Source organism: Argentina anserina, chromosome 7, assembly GCF_933775445.1.
Source record: "Argentina anserina chromosome 7, drPotAnse1.1, whole genome shotgun sequence".
Classification (NCBI taxonomy): Eukaryota; Viridiplantae; Streptophyta; class Magnoliopsida; order Rosales; family Rosaceae; genus Argentina; species Argentina anserina.
Genome location: NC_065878.1, coordinates 17,516,881 through 17,539,059, shown reverse-complemented (window position 1 = coordinate 17,539,059; position 22,179 = coordinate 17,516,881). Strand labels below are relative to the sequence as shown.

At 38.4% G+C, this 22,179-nt stretch overlaps 1 protein-coding gene, 3 long non-coding RNA genes and 1 pseudogene across 5 annotated transcripts; 2 read left to right on the top strand and 3 right to left on the bottom strand.

The window, feature by feature from the left end:
- Window positions 1-1,853: 1,853 nt before the first annotated feature.
- On the bottom strand, window positions 1,854-3,734 carry LOC126803057 (uncharacterized). Of its 2 annotated transcripts, none has more exons than XR_007673043.1 (5): window positions 3,415-3,734; window positions 3,184-3,308; window positions 2,762-2,890; window positions 2,594-2,667; window positions 1,854-2,155 (listed from the first exon to the last, which is right to left on the bottom strand). It is a non-coding gene; the product is annotated as an uncharacterized LOC126803057 (long non-coding RNA). The 2 variants fall into 2 exon arrangements; XR_007673044.1 differs by having other exon boundaries at window positions 2,632-2,667.
- Window positions 3,735-5,957: 2,223 nt separating this feature from the next.
- On the bottom strand, window positions 5,958-7,006 carry LOC126803058 (uncharacterized). The gene is made up of 3 exons (XR_007673045.1): window positions 6,869-7,006; window positions 6,216-6,260; window positions 5,958-6,071 (listed from the first exon to the last, which is right to left on the bottom strand). It is a non-coding gene; the product is annotated as an uncharacterized LOC126803058 (long non-coding RNA).
- An 837-nt stretch (window positions 7,007-7,843) lies between these two features.
- LOC126803697 (protein RNA-directed DNA methylation 3-like) lies at window positions 7,844-14,589 on the bottom strand. Its single transcript, XM_050531453.1, has 10 exons — window positions 14,451-14,589; window positions 13,155-13,405; window positions 12,893-12,989; window positions 12,656-12,805; window positions 12,500-12,551; window positions 12,346-12,407; window positions 11,992-12,061; window positions 11,286-11,322; window positions 11,114-11,174; window positions 7,844-11,009 (listed from the first exon to the last, which is right to left on the bottom strand). Exons 1-10 carry the CDS (start codon window positions 14,587-14,589, stop codon window positions 9,052-9,054), a joined length of 2,877 nt encoding a protein of 958 aa, XP_050387410.1. The 3' UTR covers window positions 7,844-9,051.
- Window positions 14,590-16,082: 1,493 nt separating this feature from the next.
- On the top strand, window positions 16,083-18,259 carry LOC126802865 (uncharacterized). The gene is made up of 3 exons (XR_007673018.1): window positions 16,083-16,226; window positions 17,515-17,723; window positions 17,914-18,259. It is a non-coding gene; the product is annotated as an uncharacterized LOC126802865 (long non-coding RNA).
- Window positions 18,260-20,502: 2,243 nt separating this feature from the next.
- On the top strand, window positions 20,503-21,821 carry LOC126802863 (transcription factor GTE6-like; annotated as a pseudogene).
- Window positions 21,822-22,179: the final 358 nt, after the last annotated feature.

The following is a 22,179-nucleotide window of genomic DNA, read 5'->3' as shown; positions in this document are numbered from 1 at the left end:
TACTACATCACCAAGCTGGAATGAGACAACTTTGTACCATTTTCCTCTTGTTTTTCGTGTGCTTTGGTAATATAAAAACAAAAAAACAAAAATCGTCCCAATCACTTCTAATCAATGTGGAAGTGATTAAGCACGTTACAATAATTTTGATTTACAACAAGTCTAAGAACTTTACTGCAGTTTCAGATTACCACTAGACGAGAGATGAGCGGCGAAACAAACATTTTGTTACTTGAGCATTTCCAAGTTTACAAAGAGCTAGCTGGCCTTTCAGGGCTTGACTTTGCTTACACAGATAATGGTGCAGTATATCACACAAGGCCGAAAGATCACCTTGTCTTAGTTCCATGTGTGGCTGAGCGAAAATTATTCCCTTCATAGCCCTGGAGGGTAACAACAAGTAAAAGGGACACGTGTCAATTCTGTTGGTGCAGTTACTAAGTAAAAATTACTTATGGTTTGATGCGCGTGTGATGGCTTATCTATTCTTTCCTAGTCTATTGCACGTGGCACAATTTTAAATTTTCAAAGAATTTGTTCCTAACTATAACCTTCTAAACTTGAACTCTTTTTTTTTTTTGGACAAATTCTAAACCTAAACTCAATTATCAAAATCGATTAAATTGCTCAACCGATTTCCAACAATCCTGATGTGGATTTTGAACTGTTGTCTTCCGCCGAGGCCACCTGCCACCCTCCTTCATCCATGGCCACCATAAAGCCAAGAATCCTATTCCCACTAAACCCGAAAAAAAATTCCAACCTTTTCTCCTCATTCTGACCACCGCCGCCTACTCCGGAGTCCCAACCTTCCTCTCGCGTCGTCGCCCTTCTCTCTTTCATGTCCCATTCCAACCTCTACAACCGCCACCTTTATCCTTTTTTTCTGCCTTCTTGACTCCGTCGAGCTGCCCATACCCTCTCCGTTGATTCACACACGGCCCACCGCTCTACCCACCAGAACCTGAGAGGAGGTGATTTGAGAATTGATAGGGAAATTGAACTTGTTTGACTGTTAATTTCACGAGTTAATAGAAAAAAACGCGTTTTTACTAAACGGAAACCCTTTAACCGGAATCTTCTGAAATTTCTTTTTGGATTTGACCTCACACACTTGTCTGACAATATTACGCGATTGTAAACATGTAAGCCCCATTTAGCCATCGGCCCCTGGTGATTGGTCCACCCATATGGCATATTATTAGCGTTTTAGGTTTGACCGGACAAACCAACGGTCAAACAAGTCCTCGATAATTTTTTTACTATATGCATAATTATATGTAACGATTACATCGTGTGGTGTCAATTGAGCACGAGATGTTTCATTCATATAGTCGCTTCATAATGTACAAGTGTAACTCAATTGTAGTATAGAAGTTATACTATATTAGTAGCCACTTCGTGATCAACCTAAGTAATAAATATCGTCAATCGACACCGGCCGATGTGATCTGCACATTTATTAGATTACCCTGTCAAAATTTCATCGATTTTAGACCTCATTTAACCGTTAATTTCAAGAGTCAACAAAAAATACGCGTTTTTACTAAACATAACTCCTAATAGTATTAATTACTGACTAAAAGGTATAAATTTGTGTTAAGACCTCCGTTGCATTACAAATTAGAAGCCATGCCACTCATCATAAGAACAATGGATAACTCTGATGCTAGAGCATTCTTTTCTTTTTGCTTGAACAAAAAGTACTGTGCAATTTAGAAGGAACCTATGTTGAGAATCATGGTTTGTTGGCAATAAATGCAGAAGAAAAAGAAGTAATGGAGAACAAAGGCAAAACACAAAAATGACTACATTTGAGTTACAATTGTAACATTATGAAGTGACTACAAAGATGAAACTCCTCGTGCTCAATGTGGAGGTAAAATTTGGAGAAACCAACACTTGTGAAACTCGGTGATTGATACGAGTGTTCAATATACAAGAGCAAGAACAAAAGCCTACGGCATAAGTGAATGAATGGGAATCTGGGATATGATACAGGGCAGCTGAACCAGGCTGAAGGATATGATCGTCTGCTGCCGATAAAGAATGAGAACTCTACATCTTGATCTTTTATATTGACGTGGTTGAGCGTCTGTATATATCTCTGAGTCTGAACCAATGCTCCCCTGGTCAGGATATCACATACTTTTACCTAACAATCAATTTGGAGAATTTGTCAAGCTCCTTACTGTAATCTCGTTCTAAAGATATATTCAATGTCCAACTCCTTGTTTTCAAATCAAGTTGTTAAAGTTGGAAGAAAAACAATGTAAGGACTGGACAGTCGACAACACCATGGAAAGCTTTGGATTCACCACAGATGCATATATGGCAAACTTTATGAAGAAGAGAAAAAATTGAACCAAGTTAAACTATGAATGATGGAATTTAAACAAAACTTTTACTGCCCTGAGCCCTGGCGCAAATGCTTCTACTAAGTCGCACCAACAATCAATACAGATAACTTACGGAATTTGGTTATTTAGAGTTGATGGGATTAAACAAGACCGTGTGCAACAATCAAAGAAAAGCAAACAAAGCCTTTAACACTCATATATGTGGGGCATATTAACAAAGCAAAAACTGATACCTATATAGATGTTTACAGGGTGAGGAGAAGAAATCTACCGATGATAGTTCTGTCCTTTTAGAATGGTCCATGATCTGAAGGCAACCAATAAACATGCCAGGATTTTGTTAAACAGTGCCCCATGATAAGAGAGTCGACATATGCAGCATCAGATTAAAGTATCGTTACCTATAGAGTTGTTCTACGAGCACGAGTATAGCAATTTGATGATTCAATACCGTAGAGGACAACTTGATAGATATGTTAGCTCCTTCTCGCAATTGTTTTCCATGCACGAGTATTTCATGGTAGATGAGTCTGTTATATTGAGACAATGGCAAGATTAAGTAAAATTGGTATGGTTATGGGGAAAGTTACTGGGAGTTCTGGCCATTAAGCCAAGGGATAAGGGTGCAAGTGTTAGATATGGATAAAATCCATCTAATATTTAACCTTTACATGCTTATGTTGATATGTTTACGAAATCATGGTAAAATCCACTTTCTTGACAGTGGATGAAATCAAGCTCTAGCTTCAATTGTAATGCAAAAACACATATGAAGACACCAAACATAAACACACTTCAATAACAGACACCTTAGAGAACTCACCAAGAAATATATAAATGAAGAATGTAACACAGCCTCGCTCACTATACCAGGACAGCCATATTTTCCTCTGTAAAGCAGTTTCCACCTTGGACACTATTAAACTGAAGGACTCTAAGCTTCCCTTCCTGTTACATATATCATGTTTACATTGCAAATGAGAACACCCTTAATAGAGGAACCAAGAAAGGAAAGACTAATAATTGCAAGATTTCTGGGGAATCAGAAGCACACCTTGGTTCCATAAGCCAGATCACCACCAGCAAACGGATGAAAGCAAGCATTGACCTCATCATATGCACTTGGAAGTACTTTCACGAGTTCCATATCTGAAACTCTGTAAACCTACAGTAAAGAAAGAGATATGATGATTAACATGCAACATATGGAACTCTGATAACAGTACTATATATACCAGGATCTTGCTGAACCATGACTGAATCAGTGAAAAGAAAAGGCTAATCCTTTTTTTTTGTCTCAAACAAAACTCAACAAGAACCGTTTACACCCAACATCTCTGAGGGTTTAGAAGTTTCACTCATGATAGCTGACAGTTAAACAAACAAAACTTTAAACAGTAGTATACATACCCACTAGAATCCTGCTGAAAGACAACTAAATTCAAAAAAACAAAAAAACAAAACAGGCATCCAAATATCCATGAAGTTGTTGCTTAATTGTCTAGTTGACAGTAACAACATTTATGTATCAATCTTTACACTTCTTTTTGAAAGCTACCCCTTCAAACTGTGAACAAACTGGTATTGCCTCAGGACCTTTATAAAAAAAGGCTCACACTAACTAATGTTCATGCAGGAGTTGAATTCTATTGTAAGTAAAGCATACCTTAGAACAAACTGGCTCAAGTAATATACCTTAAGTTTCAAGGTAAGCACTTAACATTGACAACAGCTGGTGCCAAAAGACAAATTTCCTCCCTGTCAATTGCAATACTGACATTGATCCTCGACATTATGAACTCGTAGAACCAAAAACTGGTGACCAAACTAGTATCAATCATACTAAGTCAAATCATATAATCCGCTGACAAATTTCGTCCCAATTTAATTGCTATTCTAACATCAATCCTTGACATTTTCAGCTTTAGAGCCAAACACCTACCAGTAATTAAACTCAGATTAATAGAAGTAACGTCAAGAGTCAAAAAACAAACTTGTTCCAAATTTCAGTTACTACTCTAAATTAACTCTAGAATCAGAAAAGGTAAGTAAACTTATATCAACAGAAATCAAGTCTTCTCATGATTCAAAAACCAAACTGTATCCAAGTTCCAATTGTTGTGGAGACACCCCTGGATCTTTTACTAGGTACTTTATGATATAAGCAAAGCTAACAGATGAACTTGAAAACAGAAAACACAGCACACAACAATTTATAGAGGTTCGGCAATGCCTACGTCCTCTGTGTGATCTCTCCTGAGAATCACTAGCACTATGGAGAATAACAACTTGATTACAAGAACTTATTGAAATCCCTATGCTACTCCCAGCTCCTTGCTAGATCTCTCTATCACCCTAGGCTGTTGATACAACATGATTTAGGATCCTAAACCTAATAGACCAAGTCTATTATACAAATCCTAATAGAATCCTAAAAGACCAACTTTCCTAGAGCTTATAGAAAAGCTGCAGCGTTGTCCTCTTTCTATTCTAAACTCAGATTTGCCTAATGAGCCCTACAGTTCAAAATTGTATCAATGAGCCAAAAACACAACACCAATAGCTCTACGGCGGTACGACCATCCATCAACATCTATATAAAGCATTCTAAAAAAGGCTTTCACTAAAGAAAGTTCAAGCAGGAGTTGGAGAAGGATTTTACAACAGATTGGCTCAAGTAATAGATCTTAGATTTCATGGTAAACACTTGAAAATGCCAAATTGGTGACTAATTGATATCAATCATATGAAACATGCAATTTTATCAAATGATTCAAAAATCAAAAGATACATTTCTTCCCAACTAAAAGGCAATACTAACATCAATCCACCCCCTTCCCAATTCAACATGTTTCCAGCACAAGTGTTACAACATGTTCCACAGAACAAATTTCTTCCCAATCCAATGCTACTCTTGACATAAAACTATGGCATAATCAACTCTATAGCCAAAACTCAGGCATTTAACATCAATCAAACTAAACATACAATCTAAAAAAAAACTTGATCCCGATTTCAATTGCTATATTATCATCAATCATTACATTATCAACTCTAAAGCTGAAAACAGGCAAGCAAAGTCATATCCAAAACCAAAATGTATAGCCAATTCCAATTGCTAACCGACATCAATCCATCACATTATTCATCTACATAGAAACAAACACTAACCTAAAGCCAACGAACCCGAATTTGCGCCCTATCCAGACCCAGCCCACCACCGCAACCGCCACCAATGTCATCCTCATACTCTTCCGCCTAAAACTCCCTCCCCCTACTCTTGTTCCCCACCGACCTGAACCAACAGGCCCAGCGAGAATGCTACTTACCTAAAGCAGAAGAACTCCTCGTGCCCAAGATCATGCACGGTGGAGCACGCCCTCAACGAGGCAGTCGTTCTTGCCGAGGACCTCGAGGGCGAAACGTGAACTCGATTTTCCAAACTATACTCCTTTCACGAGTCACTCTCCAACGGAGGTTCAGATTTGGTGAGCCCTTGAGGAGGAGGTGATCGAAGATTGATAGGGAAATTGAGGAGTTGTTGGCCAAGGAGAAAGGAATGAAGGAGAAACAGACCTAGTTGTGAACTGGATGAGAGAGCGCGTCACATGTCGTCAGTAATTGAACAAAGCGTGCTTAGCACGCGCTGAGAATTACCGCCGTGGAGGTTCACGGCCGTGGACAGAATAAGCTCCGCTGGCTGAGCCCAGCCTGAAAATAAGAAAGACATCACCTTGTACAACTTAAAAGCAGCATCAGAATAAAACCACAGAGAATAGTGTGGGACTGTCAACACCTAATTTTTAAAATCTCAAATACTAAACATTTCAAATCAATGTGAAGCTAGGTGATTACCCAGGGTTGCTGGAAGTCTGAAACCACCAATGATGAAATGCGTATCTGGAAGAAGAAGAAACAAAAGTAAGCAACACACGTAGAACCCAAAATGTCTCTGGTAAAAGATTAAAGTCCAAAATCTCATTAGAGGTCACATATACTACTGTTACTATATCTTGAAGTTTGTAGCCTGAGTTAATGAAACAACAAAGATCCCTAAATCACAACATAAACAAACAACTGTAACTCTCTGGCAGCTTTGAACATTGCACAAAGCAAATTAACATTCTAGAAAAAAATGGAATGCGTATCATAAAAAAGCTGCATGTTTTTTTACAAAACCACAAAGATCTCTAAATCACAACATATAACTACTGTGACCCTGGCAGCTTTGAACATAGTACAGTGAAGCAAACCAACATTCTAGGAAAATGAAATGGGTATCGTCAAAGTACCACATGTTTTATCGTACTGTGAAAGAGATAAATGTTTATTGAATATTTATACAAATTACAACACAAGTCAAACTTTAGAAGACCATCAAGGATCCTTCGTATTTATTCATAAATTTCACAAATTTGATTAATGTGGCCAAAAATTAAAAGAAACAAACAAAACCAGAAATCAATTTTTCAATGAATAAAACACTCCTATCAATAAACAAATCTGACCTCAAGTCCAGCATTTTAACAAGTTCAATTACTTCGTGGTTCCTCCCTTAATGAACCTGCATGCAACCAGTTTGACAAAATGAAGGCCATCACAGAGTTGGCAGTGCACGCGTTTGTGAGTTTAGTACAACTACTTCTATCCATAATCTGCAAAGAGTTATAAGACTTCCAATCACATGTTTGATATAACAGGTCCACAACCAGATAACATGAGAAACAAAAGTCATATGAAAAAGTATATTTTCTTTTAGGCTATTAAAACAATGATATCAGACAGTGAGAGGCAGAGGGAGAGAGAGAGATTCAGTACCATACGCAAACGGGATCTTGACATTTCCGGCTGTTGTGGTAGTAACTCCACAGAATCTGGGGTACAATGGACACCATCAATAACCGTTCCTTCACTGATAAATATCAGGCTTCGCTTACTAACAGAACCTTCTATTATGGCAATGTATCTACAATTAGTGTGAAAGAATCTGTCATCAGGATCTATAATCCACGCAAATAGTACCCGAGCATGAGTTAAAAAGGAAAAATACACAGATGACAGGTACATCATACCCTTCCATATAACATATGCCCAAACTCCAAAGGTTTTGAACCAACTCCCAAATTTAAAACGATTACAATCAATCTGACGTAAATTCATGCGCAAGATAAAAGTACTAAGAAAACAACAGAAATGCGGACTTACTCCTTTGACAAGTTCGCTGAAGGATGTGATTTACTTGGAGCAAAATCTCCGGAAAAAATAACATAAGACTTGACATTACAGATCTATTGAAACTATTATATATCAACTCACAACGGACAATGTACACACTACACTACCATCATTGGTCACAACAATCAACCCAGTTGTAGCAACATCAAGACCGCCAACAGTAAATAGTCGAGGTCTGGGTGTTCCTGGGTTTCTCTTATCCTGAAAATTCAAAACTACCAAGTCAAGTAACTGCCAAACTGAATGCATGTAAGCTATCATGAGAATCTAAAATTCCGAAAACATGAGAAAATGACTGATGAAAACGTAGGCAGTTTGAATTAAGTTTGTAAAGCCTCAACATTCCCAACTCTTTTAAGTAATCATCAAACAGACCCAATATAGATTTTTTTTCTCACCTGTAGCGCAAATGTACCTATCAAAACACAAACACATCAACCCTAAAACAAAATTTCCAAAGCCTCCAACATAAAATCGCCTCGCAAACAATACCAACACCGCATACCCTTTCGGCTTGTTGAGTGCAAGATAAACCTTGGGAGGCAGCCGATTCCCATTGACATAAATAATATCCCTCCCTGGATGAACAGTAGTCTACAAATAACCCAAAAAATTACTCCTACAATAGAAACACAACTTTTGGTTCTATCAACCAAAGCCAATATAGTGAAAAAGAAACAAGCTTAATTATTCTTTCTACGAGTTGATTAGAAGTTTATTCAATATATACAAATGGACACATTGGTTAACCACCTCATCAGTTCCGCCATTGTTTCCTCAATTACTATTAATATTTGGGTGAGCATCACATACATTTAAAGTTTCTGGTCAAATGTACGATCAAGAGATGGTAAATACACCAAGTAACAAAATTGTAAATAATTGTGAGTAGAAAAATAAGATCAAGAATGTATGTGCACCTGTCATCACTAGACACCAGAAAATTTCCCAAAAGAGATACCTATGACGAATTATAATGTCTTACAAAAAAAGGTAGACAAACGGAAATTTCAAGCAATATGGTGCCAGCTTTCATCTCAAAATACTAGGAGACCACTGTTGGTTGAGCATCATATACATCTAGTCAAACGTACTACGAAGAGATGCTAGCTTTTGCTAAGTACAAAATCATAAATAATTGAGAGTTTATGTATGTCACCACTCACCTGTCATCACTTGAGACCAGAATATTTCCCAAAATAGACAACTATGATATATTATAATGTCCTACAAAAAAGGCAGACATGCCGACAGGGAATTTCTAGCAAAACGGTGCTAGTTTTCATCCCAAAATAACTAGAAGACCACTGTTTTCAAGCTCATAGCATGCAAAGTTCATGAACCCAGAGATAACTGAACAAAACTTTTCACAAACAAAACCAATACACCGAAAATTGGTAGCAGTGCACACAAAGCCCGTCTTCCATTTGACACCTCCCCATTCCCTGTACCAGCACTAAAGAAAGTCATCAGACTTCCTTGTCAAATTAACAAAGTGTTGTTTCAATCCCTCCAAGATCTCCTGAGTAGGGTGGCCAACAGTGTATTTCTTCAAAAACTTCGTCTTTTGTAGCATAGTAAGTTTTTTTTGTGTTTCCAAACAGTTCTTAAACCCAATCGATCTAACGATGCAGTTGACCTTCATATTGACCCCTAGGATTTGGTAGAACTCTATGTTCCCAACAGTGCTTTTGATTTTGTGTTCTAGCTCCTTCTCACGATTATAGCAATACTCAATCCCATGACTTATGCATATAATGCTATCACTCAGAAAGGGAACAAGCTCTTTGAAAAAGAAAATTAGTCCTACCACAACATGGCTAATCCCCAGAATCTCCCTCATCTCTCCATTTCTAATACGCACGCCCTTAATCAAACCACCACTAGCATTCCCTTTTGCACATGCCAGTGTTACTGCTTCAACCAAACAATCAATTTCATTCCCATTGAGTTTATTTTCCTTCATTTTACACACTATATAATTTTTGACATCACGTTCACCAAGTCCAGATGCCACAACCTCATGGTTTTTCCTCACTATCTTCGGCTCTCTCCCTCCAACTAGAGAAATGATGCTCCCATTGTTATCCCAGCCAACAAGTATAATATGAGAGGGGAATTTTTTTGGCAAATTGTCACTCTTCCACCCCTCAACAAACTCTTGAGCTGTCCGCTGTGCAAGAGCAAAATTATTTTCTTCTCCTACAGCATCTCTAATAACCTTAATCATGGCGTCACACACATGCTCATTTCCCGTCCTACCAGCCAACATATATCTATTAATCTTAGGTACCTTATCGCATTTTCCAGTACCAATATCGACTACCTTACCTCCCCCTATCTCTTTGTCATCCACCATAGAAATTCTACCATCGCCCACTATATATGCTACGTTATCTGAGATAACAGCAGCTACAGTACTTCCCTTTGGTATCGCCATTTTTCCGTTACCCTTTCCTCCACCTTGAGGACACTCCCTAGACATGTGTCCAGCTTCACCGCACATGAAACAATTCCCACCTCCACCTCCTCTACCACCACACTGAGGGTACTCCTTGGTAATGTGGCCAGTACCACTGCACTTGAAACAGTTTCCACCTCCACTACCTCTACCATCGCCGCGGCCCTGAGAACACTCCCTAGCCATGTGTCCTAACTCATCACACTTGAAACAGTTCCCACCTGCACCCCCTCTACCACCAACACCATTACCATAGCCACCACGACCACACACTTGATCCCCACCTTTACTCCAAGGACCACCAACATTCCAAGTAGAGCCTCCATCTTGTTTATTCCAGGCAGAACCTCCGTCCTCCTTTATCCATAATGAACTTTTATTGTCATCTACACCACTTGGTCTCTTCCGACAGTCTTTCTGATTATCATTACCAGATCCACCTTCAGCTTTTTCCCAGCCACCTGCATTACTCCAGCTCCCATTCTGATTCTCTACCGACGAAGTTGAACTTTTCCACCCTGCGTCACCAGTGCTTGAATCGACTTGCTTACCCCAGGAGGATCCTCCAGCTTGTATACTCCAAGAACCTCCAGCTGGCTTATTCCAAGCACAACCTCCGTCACCACTATCATCAACACTTGGTTTCTGACTATCGTTACCGCCCCAGACAGAACCGTGATCCTTGTTTACTACTGCTGCTGCAACAACCCAGGACGAACTAGCAGGTTCTGATGCTTTTTTCCAAGAATATGACAAAGTGCTGTCACATCCAACTTTAGCACCCCAACAGTCGCTTTTGCCCCACCCAGTACATTGATCCTTGTTATACACTGCTGCTGCTAATCCCCAGGATGCTTTTTTCCAAGTGTCAGAAAGACTGATGTCATCCGTAACTTTAGCGCCCCAAGATGAGTTGTTATTTGAAGCCACGTTCCTCTCCCACAAACTATATTCTACATCCACAAGTTATAATAGAAGATAAATGAACATCTCCAGACAAGAGTCAAACTTTTTATTAACGGCATTGCCCTTCTGAGACTTGGAGAACTGAAAGTACCTTTTTTAGCACCATTTCCATCAGAATCAAAAGGATTCACAGAGCTCGACTCAGGTTGAAGCTGAAGCATCAACAGACATTAGGTTACAAATCAAATACACACACATTAAGACAATTTTGTTTTTTTTTTAGAGAGGGAGGATAAAAAATAACACGTGGGATGAAAACTTACCGAATTGCCCAAGGCAGAGAAACTTGGCCAAGCATTCCTGCAAGAAAGTGGTCATTTAATATTTTCAAATTCAAAGTTAGCAAACAAAGTACACAGTACTAGATCTGGATATCTATCACTACACTGAGTACAGTATGGCCACAATCTAATTTGAAGCACTTTCCAAGATCTAGTAATTTGTCTATTTACCAAGGTGGTTTTATCCAAGAAAAATTAAAGGACTAGCCCGACGTGTATGAATAGGACTAATTAAGGACAATCTTAAATAAACACACAAAAAAGTAACATCAAAGTGTTTTCAGGAATATCATTCTAATGGTAACTTGATGTATCTGTTTGCAAAAACGGTATATCCATTGTCACCAGACATTTATCCCACTTTTCAAGATAGTCAGTGTATGGAACATTTGTATGCCACCGAATTTTCAGGAGTTCCAATAATGAATTCTTAGTGTTTTATCACGTGATACTACTTTATACATTTAGTCACTTGAATTGTAGTGTAGACAATTGTACAGACAAAAATTATGGCCAACTTCTGTTAACAATTCTAAGGAAACATTGAGATCGTTGAGCGAAACTAGTGATGCACCCACATTCCATGTTAAAGTTCCAACCAGTTGAATACAAGGCATTCAATGATGTAGTGCATAAAAAGGTATCAAGAATACATTGAGTGCACTAGTAGACAGGACAGAAATGTAACCTTTCACCAGATGACCCTCCAGCATTCCACCATTCACCCCCAGCTGATGTCCCAGCTTGAACTGTCCCATCTGCAAGTACAATAAGGACATCAATATTCATAAACATACAACTTGAACATTTAAAACAAAATTGAATGCAAAAAGGACTTGGTGACAAAGAAGCAATCTAGAATGGCGTGGTTGAACTGTTAATCTGATATATTCTATTAGATTTTTTATTGAGCTGTCGGGATTCACAGTTAGTCAGACAGCACAGCATGTCAGACTGCCTTCAAGAGAACAGTGTCCTACAACTAGCTCAATGAACTAACAAATCAAATGAAGCAGAAAACATCTTTCCAAGATATACACACCTTGAGAGCCTCCTTCACCAAGCAAATCAAATAATTTAAGAGAGTTGGACTCTGGATCCTCACTGACAGAGACTAAATTACATCAGTAAATGTTTTGAAAGACAGTAGGTAATCAACATCGTGACACAAATGATTCATTGGATGAAAGAAGTACCTAAGCATGGCAGAGCTCTTTGCACGAACCTCTGTAAGATGATCAGCTTTAACTGCAGAATGTTGAAAAAAATAAAATACAACTACCAATAGACCCAAATCCAGTGGATCAAGCAGCCAAACTACAACACCTGGCATTTTAGTGAGATAGACAAACCTGTAAGAACCCTTTGCTGAGAATCAAGCTTAACAGTGATATCAGCACAGTGTATGGCCAAAACAAGACAGAGGTATCCTTTTAATGGACCAGCATTAATTCTTAAAGTTTGACCAATTGAGAACAGACCATCACTATCGCCCTGATTGACTGCAGTCCAAAAAACTTATCAGCCTGACTCACAAACCACTTATCACAGTAGAAAACTTACTACAAAGCATAAAAGATCATACATACAATTATTTTCCCTTTCTTGCCATGGCTCTTTTGGATAAAGAAGGGAGTTAGGTGATAATGTGAAATCTTCAAAACCCAGAGCACCCAAATTCCCATCCTGAATGGGGAAAGAATAACATCATTACTATAGTCATACTAACTTGAAAGTGATATACACAAAATACAAGAAGCTGAGTGCCTCTCGCACCCAACCTGCAGCCAAAATGTTGAGTAAAAAAAGATTGTGGTTTATTCTACAGGCAAAGAAAGATTTGATGCATACCGTGCACTTTACTTTCCATATAATGGGATCTCTAGCAGAAGGCTCAAGCACAGGTCCATCAACCGATCTTTTCTTTTCATAATTATCTTCAGCGTAGGTCACATAGGTAGAAGCAGTTCTGTATCGTTCTTCCATCATTCTTTCAAATTCTTCCTCATCCACAACCTCATCTTTAGGAATAAATGGAGGGATATGAGCTTTCTCAGGTTCACTGTTGACTACGGGGTCAGTTTCACCTTCTTCCATAAAATCTGTATTTTGAGAGAAAAGGCCAATGCGAATACAGATTTCATATGTGAAATAAAATTTCTGCTATGATGATACTTGTACACATCCGTACATTGTGCTGGTAAGAACTCTTAACACCACAAAGTACAGTTTATATCATAAAGTGCATGTTAAGCCATAATAACAATGAAATACTTCACAGAAATATCTACCATAGATGTAATCATCATTTATATTTCAATTGCAAAATAAGCATCGAGACATGCACATTAGTGTAATATCTTTTTACATGCAGCAACCTCATATGCAGCTAGTAAATCATCACACTCAAATGTTTACATAAATTTAAGCTTAAAAGTTTCGAAAACCTACCGCAAAGGTGCTGACTTTCTCCCACGAGATAAACGGCCGATGCCAACAATCAAACATTAGTCATCGCTCACCCTTATAATTCCACATACATATCACACTGGCGGCACTGCATGCAACAGACGCAACTTCACTAGCGCATACAGAGCACACCTTCACACAATCCCCAGAATGACAAGAAATCTTAACCATTTACTCAAAACAACATCACTCTCATCACTAAAGACACAGATACACAAAGACAGGTCCACAGGAAATGAGGCGAAAGCGGTCGAAGGCCTCAAATGGGCCTCGATTAAGCCAAATAAGGCCTAGAAGAGCTTCAACAATCGCAGGCGAGTATCGTCGAAATCCATAGCAAACCACACTCCATTAAGCTCAAACAAACACTCCGAAACCCTCATTTCTAACCATCCCTACTTCAAAAAGGCTACAGACAGACCCTATTTTCGTTAAAACAAACAAGAATCCCTACTTCAAAAAGGCTACAGACAAACCCTATTTTCGTTAAAACAAACAAGAATCAAGCATTTCAAAACTTCAAAGAGAAAGAACAAACTTCTCACAGAAAATGACTAATCACATATACAGAGCAAGCTAGAAGCAAAATCGATGTGCGAGGCCCTTAAAATTCGAAACGCCTAAGCCAAAAAACAACGTCGGAGAGAGAGAGAGAGAGGGGGAAGAGAGAGACTGTACCGTCCATGGAGTGCTCGAAGAACGGGAGAACGCCGGGGTTCCTCAGCTTCCGGCTTCCACCGCCTGACTTGTCAGCGCCGAGCTTGCGATTTCCGGCCGCGGACGACCCGCTTCCTGCAATCGCCTTCCCTTTGTCCATCTTCACCACAATGCGAGGGTCTTCTCAGAGCTACAACGCCTGAGCTTCCTCTGGTTTTTTTTGGAAACAAAATCTCTCTCTCTCTCTCTCTCTCTCTCTCACTCTCTGGTTTTTGGTACTGAATAATAGTGACGAATCTCTGCAGGCAAAATTGTGTGTTGGTGCCAGTGAGCTATTTGTGCGTAATTTACGTTGGCCCCTTTTCTGGTAAATGGTTACTGTCTTACTGAGAGGTGAAATAACTATTAACTACCTCACTACCTGTACTGGTGGATAGTTGATACACATTACGGATTACTGCGCGGGTAAATAATTGAACAATTTGTTTTGTAAAATAATGAAAGTGAATTGGGGATTTTAGGCAAATAAATGAATTTAGACGACATTTTACACTTACACTTTCTAGATGACAGGATCTTTAGGATTGGAAAACCCTAAATCACTCTCATCACCTAAAAACACAAAACGACTTGGGATTGGGAAAAAGTCACTTACTCAAAAACCTTGAAAACCCTTATATATAATTCTGAAATGGATTAAAGTTTTTGATACTCAAAAGAACTGAAAATATCTTTTTGAAATGGTTCTATCAGAATCAAAAGGATTCGCAGAGCTCGGCTCAGGAAGCTGAAGCATTAAAAGACATGATGATTAGGTTACAAATTAGATATCATTTGAGAGAGAGGATGAAAAATATCATGGAGAAATTACCAAATTGCCCGAGGCAGAGAAACTTGGCTTTCAAACTCAAATTACTTGAATAAAGTACACAGTACTAGATCTGAATGTTCATTAATGTGAAATTTGAAGCACCTTCCAAAGTGTGTTTATCAATGAAACTTGAAGCATATGCCGAAAAATGAGACACTCATCATACTTTCTCCTTATGATTTCAAATAAGTTACAGGCTAAATCAACATAAGTTTAATCCTCATAAGATGCCAAATCAGTGCTCAAATAATGCTAGACTAGAAGCAATAGGCTATAAATAAACTTAATCGAAACATATAGTTTATGAAATTAAAAAAATCACATGAAAACATGAATTGAACCAAAAAGGGGCATACCAACCAAGGAGCACCATATTTGATTGACAATACTACGAGAATTTCTTGAGATCTTTGAGGCTGAGGAAAGATGCACATCCGTTTTGAGTGTACATGCAAGATGTAGTCATCTTCCCTCAACCAAAACCATCTCATGAATCTCACAAGCTGATTCACATCATAAGCCTCATGCACATATGGAACATATAACTCCATATAGCTCCTCAAGGATGAACATGACCTAGTGAGAGAAGAACCAAGTTTGAAGGCAGAGAGAGAGAAAATGCAGAAATATGAATATGAATAATTAGAGCAGAGACCCTCAACAGATATAGTCATAAATTTGGAGGATGCTAAGTGACCAAAATACCCCTAACTATTTACCTCATCTGCGTACAAGGAAACAAATAGTGTGGGCATACGGTCTTTTCGAGAGAACAGAAGAGCATTGATGCAGCGGATTACAACCCAAGAAGTTAGTTTCTCTCTCTGTAACGAACTTTGAAGAACAGGGGCTTGCTCTTCCCCCGGTTTCGTCGCCGGAAAAGCCTCCGATCCGACTTCCACGATTGGCAACTGATTGAAACTAAGGTAATTGCTTATTTCTGGATTCAAAAATCACGATTTATTTCCAAGTTCAGATTGAAACGGTGATTGTGGGATTGGATTCATGAATCTCACTAGTTTCCAAGTTTTGTAAACTCAATTGGTTGATGGTTTTAAAAGGAAACATTTGAATTGATATTGGAATTGAAACATTCTGGGATTAAGCACTTGCTGAGATTGATATTGTCCATTTTGAAATTGCTTGCTGAATTCTTGCCTAGTGTTTCTGCTAAAATTCAAAAGGTGCCCTGCTTCAGCTGAAATATACAGTTGCTTTTCAGTTAAGCATTGGGTATGCTATATGATTTGACATTGTCGATAGATTTAAATACCTGGGAAATCGTGGTTAGTGAACTAATCAGGGTTTGAGAAAACAATGAATGAATAAGACTCTTCCCAGGTACTCTCCAACTATGTACAAGCTAATATCACTGTCAATTACTCATTCCTATCTTTATATTTATGAATAATAGGACTACATGCTGTAGTATGGAGCCATTTGAATCCCAGTTCTTCAATATCCAAGTTGCACCAAGAACATTGTATCTGTTTAGTTGTTTGAGATCCTCAGTTTTAACTAAGTATCTTTCAATCCTGTTGTGAGTATTATCACTTCCACAGTAATGTAGCAGTGTGCTTAATTGATATGAGGATGTGATTTGAAAAAAATTCAAAAGATTATGGGATTTCTAAATTCACTCTTACTGAGACGGGATGTTTTCCATTTGAAAATTTCCTCTTCAACTACAATCCAGAAGAAACAAAACGGTACTTTGCTCAATTTTTGGTAAATGTATTTGATCTATTTCAAGGTTGACTTAGCATGGCATTCATCAAAGGGCTTTGCATATATCTACAAGTCCATGTCCCTTGTTCTCCCTTACTATTTTTGCAACAACATCCGTTCCTGCCCTCTCTATTTCAAACGGAATCCTGCTCTGCTCAAATTATAGTTGATTTTAGTCAAGTTTTGGTGTATGCTGTACGAGTTGGCATTGTGGATAGATTCACACAACTTGGAAGATCATAGACATCTAAGCCATGTATACTCGTTTGTGTACTAATCAGCAGCAGGTATGCAGCATTTTTGCAAGGTAGCGCAGCAGGGTACTAATCCAAAAAACCAGCTATAGCCACTGCTAATTCAGTAGTTTTACTTTTTACATGTTTTCCACATTTTTCATTAATTTCTTAATTTCTTGGAAGTTCCTTAGCTAGTCTCTTACTCTGTTGACATCTAAGTATCTTACCAGTGTTTTTTACTTTTTTGTAGCCATTATCTGCATTGTCACAGCATTTATTCGAATATCCAGAAACTTCATTCAACTACTTGAAAAGGCTGGGGCCAAGGAGGAAACGAGTTAGAAGTCTGTAAGTGATGGCCGCGGTCCATGGCTGATTCTTCCAACTCTTCTCATATGCCTCCTTGCCACTGGAGCTGTCACTGATACAAGTATCGGACATGCAACTGTGGAACAGCTAGTACGTATGAACAGATACCTCCATTCTCATGTATAAATCATTCCGTTCTTTGTATTGAATTCGAAATGTCCCATTCATTTCTAACAATGTTTCATGTATGCCTCTCTTTTTGTTGCATGTAAGTTATCTTGTTTACCGTTTGTAGTAATGCTAACAGCTTACTATTGGTATTTATTTTTTTCTGAAGCAGTTGCTATGCCTTCTTTACTTGGCATGTGTCTGCACCTGCACGAGTACACCCCTGATGAGGAGGCTGAGTGTAAGCTTTATACTTATACTTTCATAAGGTTATCGACGAATATTATCTGCCGGTTTTCTTTGGATTTTTGTGTTGAAGAAGATGAATTTATAGTAGTTCTTGTTTTAGTCTTTGGTTTAAGAAACAGTGTGAACAATTGGTTTCTGATGGGACCTTTACCAGCCCTCAACCAGCATACTTAATTTTGTTTCTACAGTACCTTCTAAAAAAAACTATTCGAGCTTTTTTGATGCATAGTACGATTGCTAGTTAGGCAACTTCCCTGCCTATCTTTCTGGCCTGGGAGATCTCTCACCCATCTCCATTCTCTTTCCTTATACAATCTTTTTATTTGCAAATTTGTTATGATTTTGTCATTTATTTTTCATTCTGTGAGGAGATTAACTGGAATTTCATTGACTTGTGTTTTGAAGTAACTTGTGATTTCTATTTTCTAGGTGAGATCAATTTCGTTTATAAGCAACTTGTGATATCTCCAAAAAGTAAAATCTTAGTTTGCTCTTACTTTCGCACTACTGATATGAGGCAATGTAATTGATTTTCGGGTTTGACTCGCATCATTGTCCATTCACCTCTAACAATATTACCATGACACAGGCACCAAGGCGTTGATACCCAATTGTGTTTTTGCTCAAATTCAAATGGTATCCCTGCTTTGCTGAATACTTGCCATAAAGTTTTGGGGTATGCTATACGATTTGGCATTGTCAATGGATTTATATACCTTGGAAATCATGGTCAGTGAATTAATCAGGAGCAGGGTTTGAGAAATGTCAGAAACCAATGAATGAAAATAGTCTTCCCTTATAGAGTACCTGACTCCAACTGTTTAAGACCATTGATGCTTTGCAGTTACTGTTTAGGTTGTTTGAGACTCTCAGTCCTGACACAGTGCCCTTCAATTCTGTTGTGAGAATTATCAGTTCCATAGTAATCACAGTAGCAGTGTGCTTAGTATGAGGTTGTGATTTGAAAAAGTTAAAGGATTCCAGGATTGCTAAATTCAGTCTTACTGAGATGGATGTTTTCCGTTTGAAACTTTCCTCTTCATGATCAACTATGATCCAGAAGAAACAAAACGGTACTTTGCTCAATTTTTTGTGAATGTATTTGCTCAATAGTTTACTTAGCATGGTATTCATCAAAGGGCTTTGCATATATCTCCAAGTCCATACCCCGTATTCTCATTAACTATTTTTGCAACAACATCAGTTCGTGCCCTCTCTATTTCAAACGGATTCCTGCTTTGCTGAAATTATATATAGTTGATTTTGTTTTGTGTATGCTATACGATTTGGCATTGTGGATAGATTCACAAAATTTGGAAGGTCATAGCTAGACATCTAATGGTAATTACCTAGGGCTGCCGTTCTGGCCCTACTTCAAAAAAAAAAAAGACATGTAGAGTCGTTTGTGTACTAATCAGCGGCAGGGAATGCAGCATCTTTGCAAGGTGACAAACTAGCTATAGCCCCTGCTAATTCAGTTGAATCAGTTTTACTTGCATGTTTCCTCACTATCCATTAATATCTTGAAAGTGTTTTAGCTAGTTTCTTACTCTGTTTGACATCTAAGTATCCAACCAATGTTTTCTTAACTTTTGTGTATATCTCCTTATTGCCATTTTCTGCATTGTCATGGCATTTATTTGAGTTTCCAGAAACTCCATTTAACTTTTGAAAAGGCTGGGGCTAAGGAGCACGTACACTAGTTAGATTTCTGTAAGTGATGGCCATGGTCGATGACTGATTCTTCCTGCAACTCTTCTCATATTCCTCCTTTGCCACTGGAGCTCTCACTGATGCAAGTATCGGACATGCAACTGTGGAACAGCCAGCACGTATGAACAGATTAAGCTACTTGGTACTTGTTATTGCCAAGTTTGCATCCCTCTTCCTTCAAGGACAAATGAAGATAAAGATTGTATTTCGGTTCGTAATCCAGCTTTGTGGATGATCGAGGTGATTACTATCAAAGAGAAGTTTTCCTGGGCCTCTTATGAATGCCACAAACTATATGATGTTGCTCATGCCAACGAGCTATTCCTCTGGATACTTTCTGCTCGTAACTTGGTATGGTCAAATCCCTCACATTTTTGTAGTACAGAAAATCATTCTTATATATAGTTTGATTTCTATTATGAGAAAAAGTCTAGCAAATCGGGAGGTACTTACAGTTAAAAGGTTCAGAGAAAGCAATGAATAAGACCGGCATGTTATTAAGAAAATAAAATTAAAAAGGAGGGGAGAACGAGCGAGGGTGGACACTAAAGCCGACGCCGTTATACAACACTTCTCAGAGCTTCACACCGCAGCACAGATTTTCCCACACACACAGAACTCTCCCTGCTCCAAACCCAATGCCCTCCGTCGTCGTCTTGGTAACCCAATTATCTTCTTCCTTCTACGTATGTAACGTATCTGTTTCATGTTATAATTGTACTATTTGGCACTTCAATACTAATCAGTTGGTGTCAAAAACAAAGGCCTAAAGTTCAGTTTTTTTTTTTTAATCTTTCAGATGGATCAAATGGAGGCACCAATTTGTAGGTGTTACCCATGTTGGTGCTCTGGAGTTCACTGCCAATAGTACTGAAGCCGAGTCTTTCAAGCACGGAAGCACCGCGTTGATGAGATATTCATTCAGGTTGATAAGGTATTCAAAAAGCTTTAGTCTTTCTGCTGTGTACCACATAGCTTGCTCAGGTGTGAAGGATAAAGAGAAGCATGTTTCGAGTATGACAAAGGAGCAGCAAGAGGCTGCATTGAGGGAGGCAGGCAGGCAGCTGCTGCAAAGAGAATGCAAGAACTTATGCGCCAATTTGGCACGATATTGCGCCAAGTAATTAACTTAACTAGCCATCTTGTTGTGTTTTATGAGCATGATTTGAGATTTGTGCATGTGTGTAAGCATAATATTCTGCACTGTTGAAATGATTTGTTATTCTATGCCGGAAGCACAGCTTATAATATAAAAAAACCTCCTACTCAGCCGTAATTTTGTGTGTGTTGCTACTGTTAAGTGAGTTCCCAGTCAGTTTTCTGATGTACATTTTGCTTCTTTCAATCAGATTACACAGCACAATTGGGCATGGCCCTTCATGCAACCCGTAGATACAGAAGGATGTAAACCATGATTACTATGAGGTAAAGTTTATTGGTGTTCTTCTAACATGTATTACGATCGGTGTAGACATCTTTCATGTTACTGAGCGTGTATATGTAAACAATTCCTTGCTTGACATGTCTCCCAGAAAGAGTTTATTTCATGCAGGCAATCTTATGGATCTTGTCTAGCTAATGAAGAACTTAAAATGTTATATATCAAATTCTAGGTCATTGACAAGCCAATAGATTTCAGTACAACTAAAAATCAAATGGAGGCCAAAGATGGCAAAAATGCGCTGAAGTATAATGAAGAGAGAAGTGATGTTCATGTTATGGCCAAAACTTTGATGGCGAAATTTGAGGAAAAGGGACTGCAGCTTCTGCCTATAGTTACTGAAGAGGTATATCCCAACATACATACATGTTTTGTAGACTGAATCTACCTTGTGGAGGTTGAAGTTTTTTGTGAAGGACACTTTAGAAGTTCAGACCAAGAGCTCAGCAAGCTTAGGCGCCACCAACAATGACATCAATAACGCCAACAATACTAAAAGAGAGATTTGTAATGCTATTTCCAAAACCAGTAAAAAGCTTCAGTAACTTGGAAATGTAAGCAAAAGCTTTGAGAACTTGTGGAGAAAACTATATATATATGTCAAATATACCAGTACAATTTCACTGATGACCAATGTGGCCGGAGTCCCGTGATCGGAGCTCGGAGTCCGGCAAGATTCTGGCAAAGTGATCTCTCTCCTCAACTTTCTCTCTCTATAAGTGTTTAGATAGATGAGGATAAAATTGTACTATTTGATCAAATAGGTATAGATACTCTATTGGTCACATTTTGAGTTTTGTGACTATTGTCATTCAATTGGTCAATAAAGAGGCCAAATTTGTATGAATTGGTCACTTTTTCTTTTGATTTTGCCTTTGAGAATCTGAGGCTTTCTTCTGTTTCGGACATTTTTACTCATGAAAGCCGCCACCAGAAAAATACTAGATAATGACAGTATAATCACAAGAACTTACCCTCACCTGAGATGAAGCATCAGTTTTCTTCGAGGATGAAGAGTAAAAGCTAAAGAAGGTT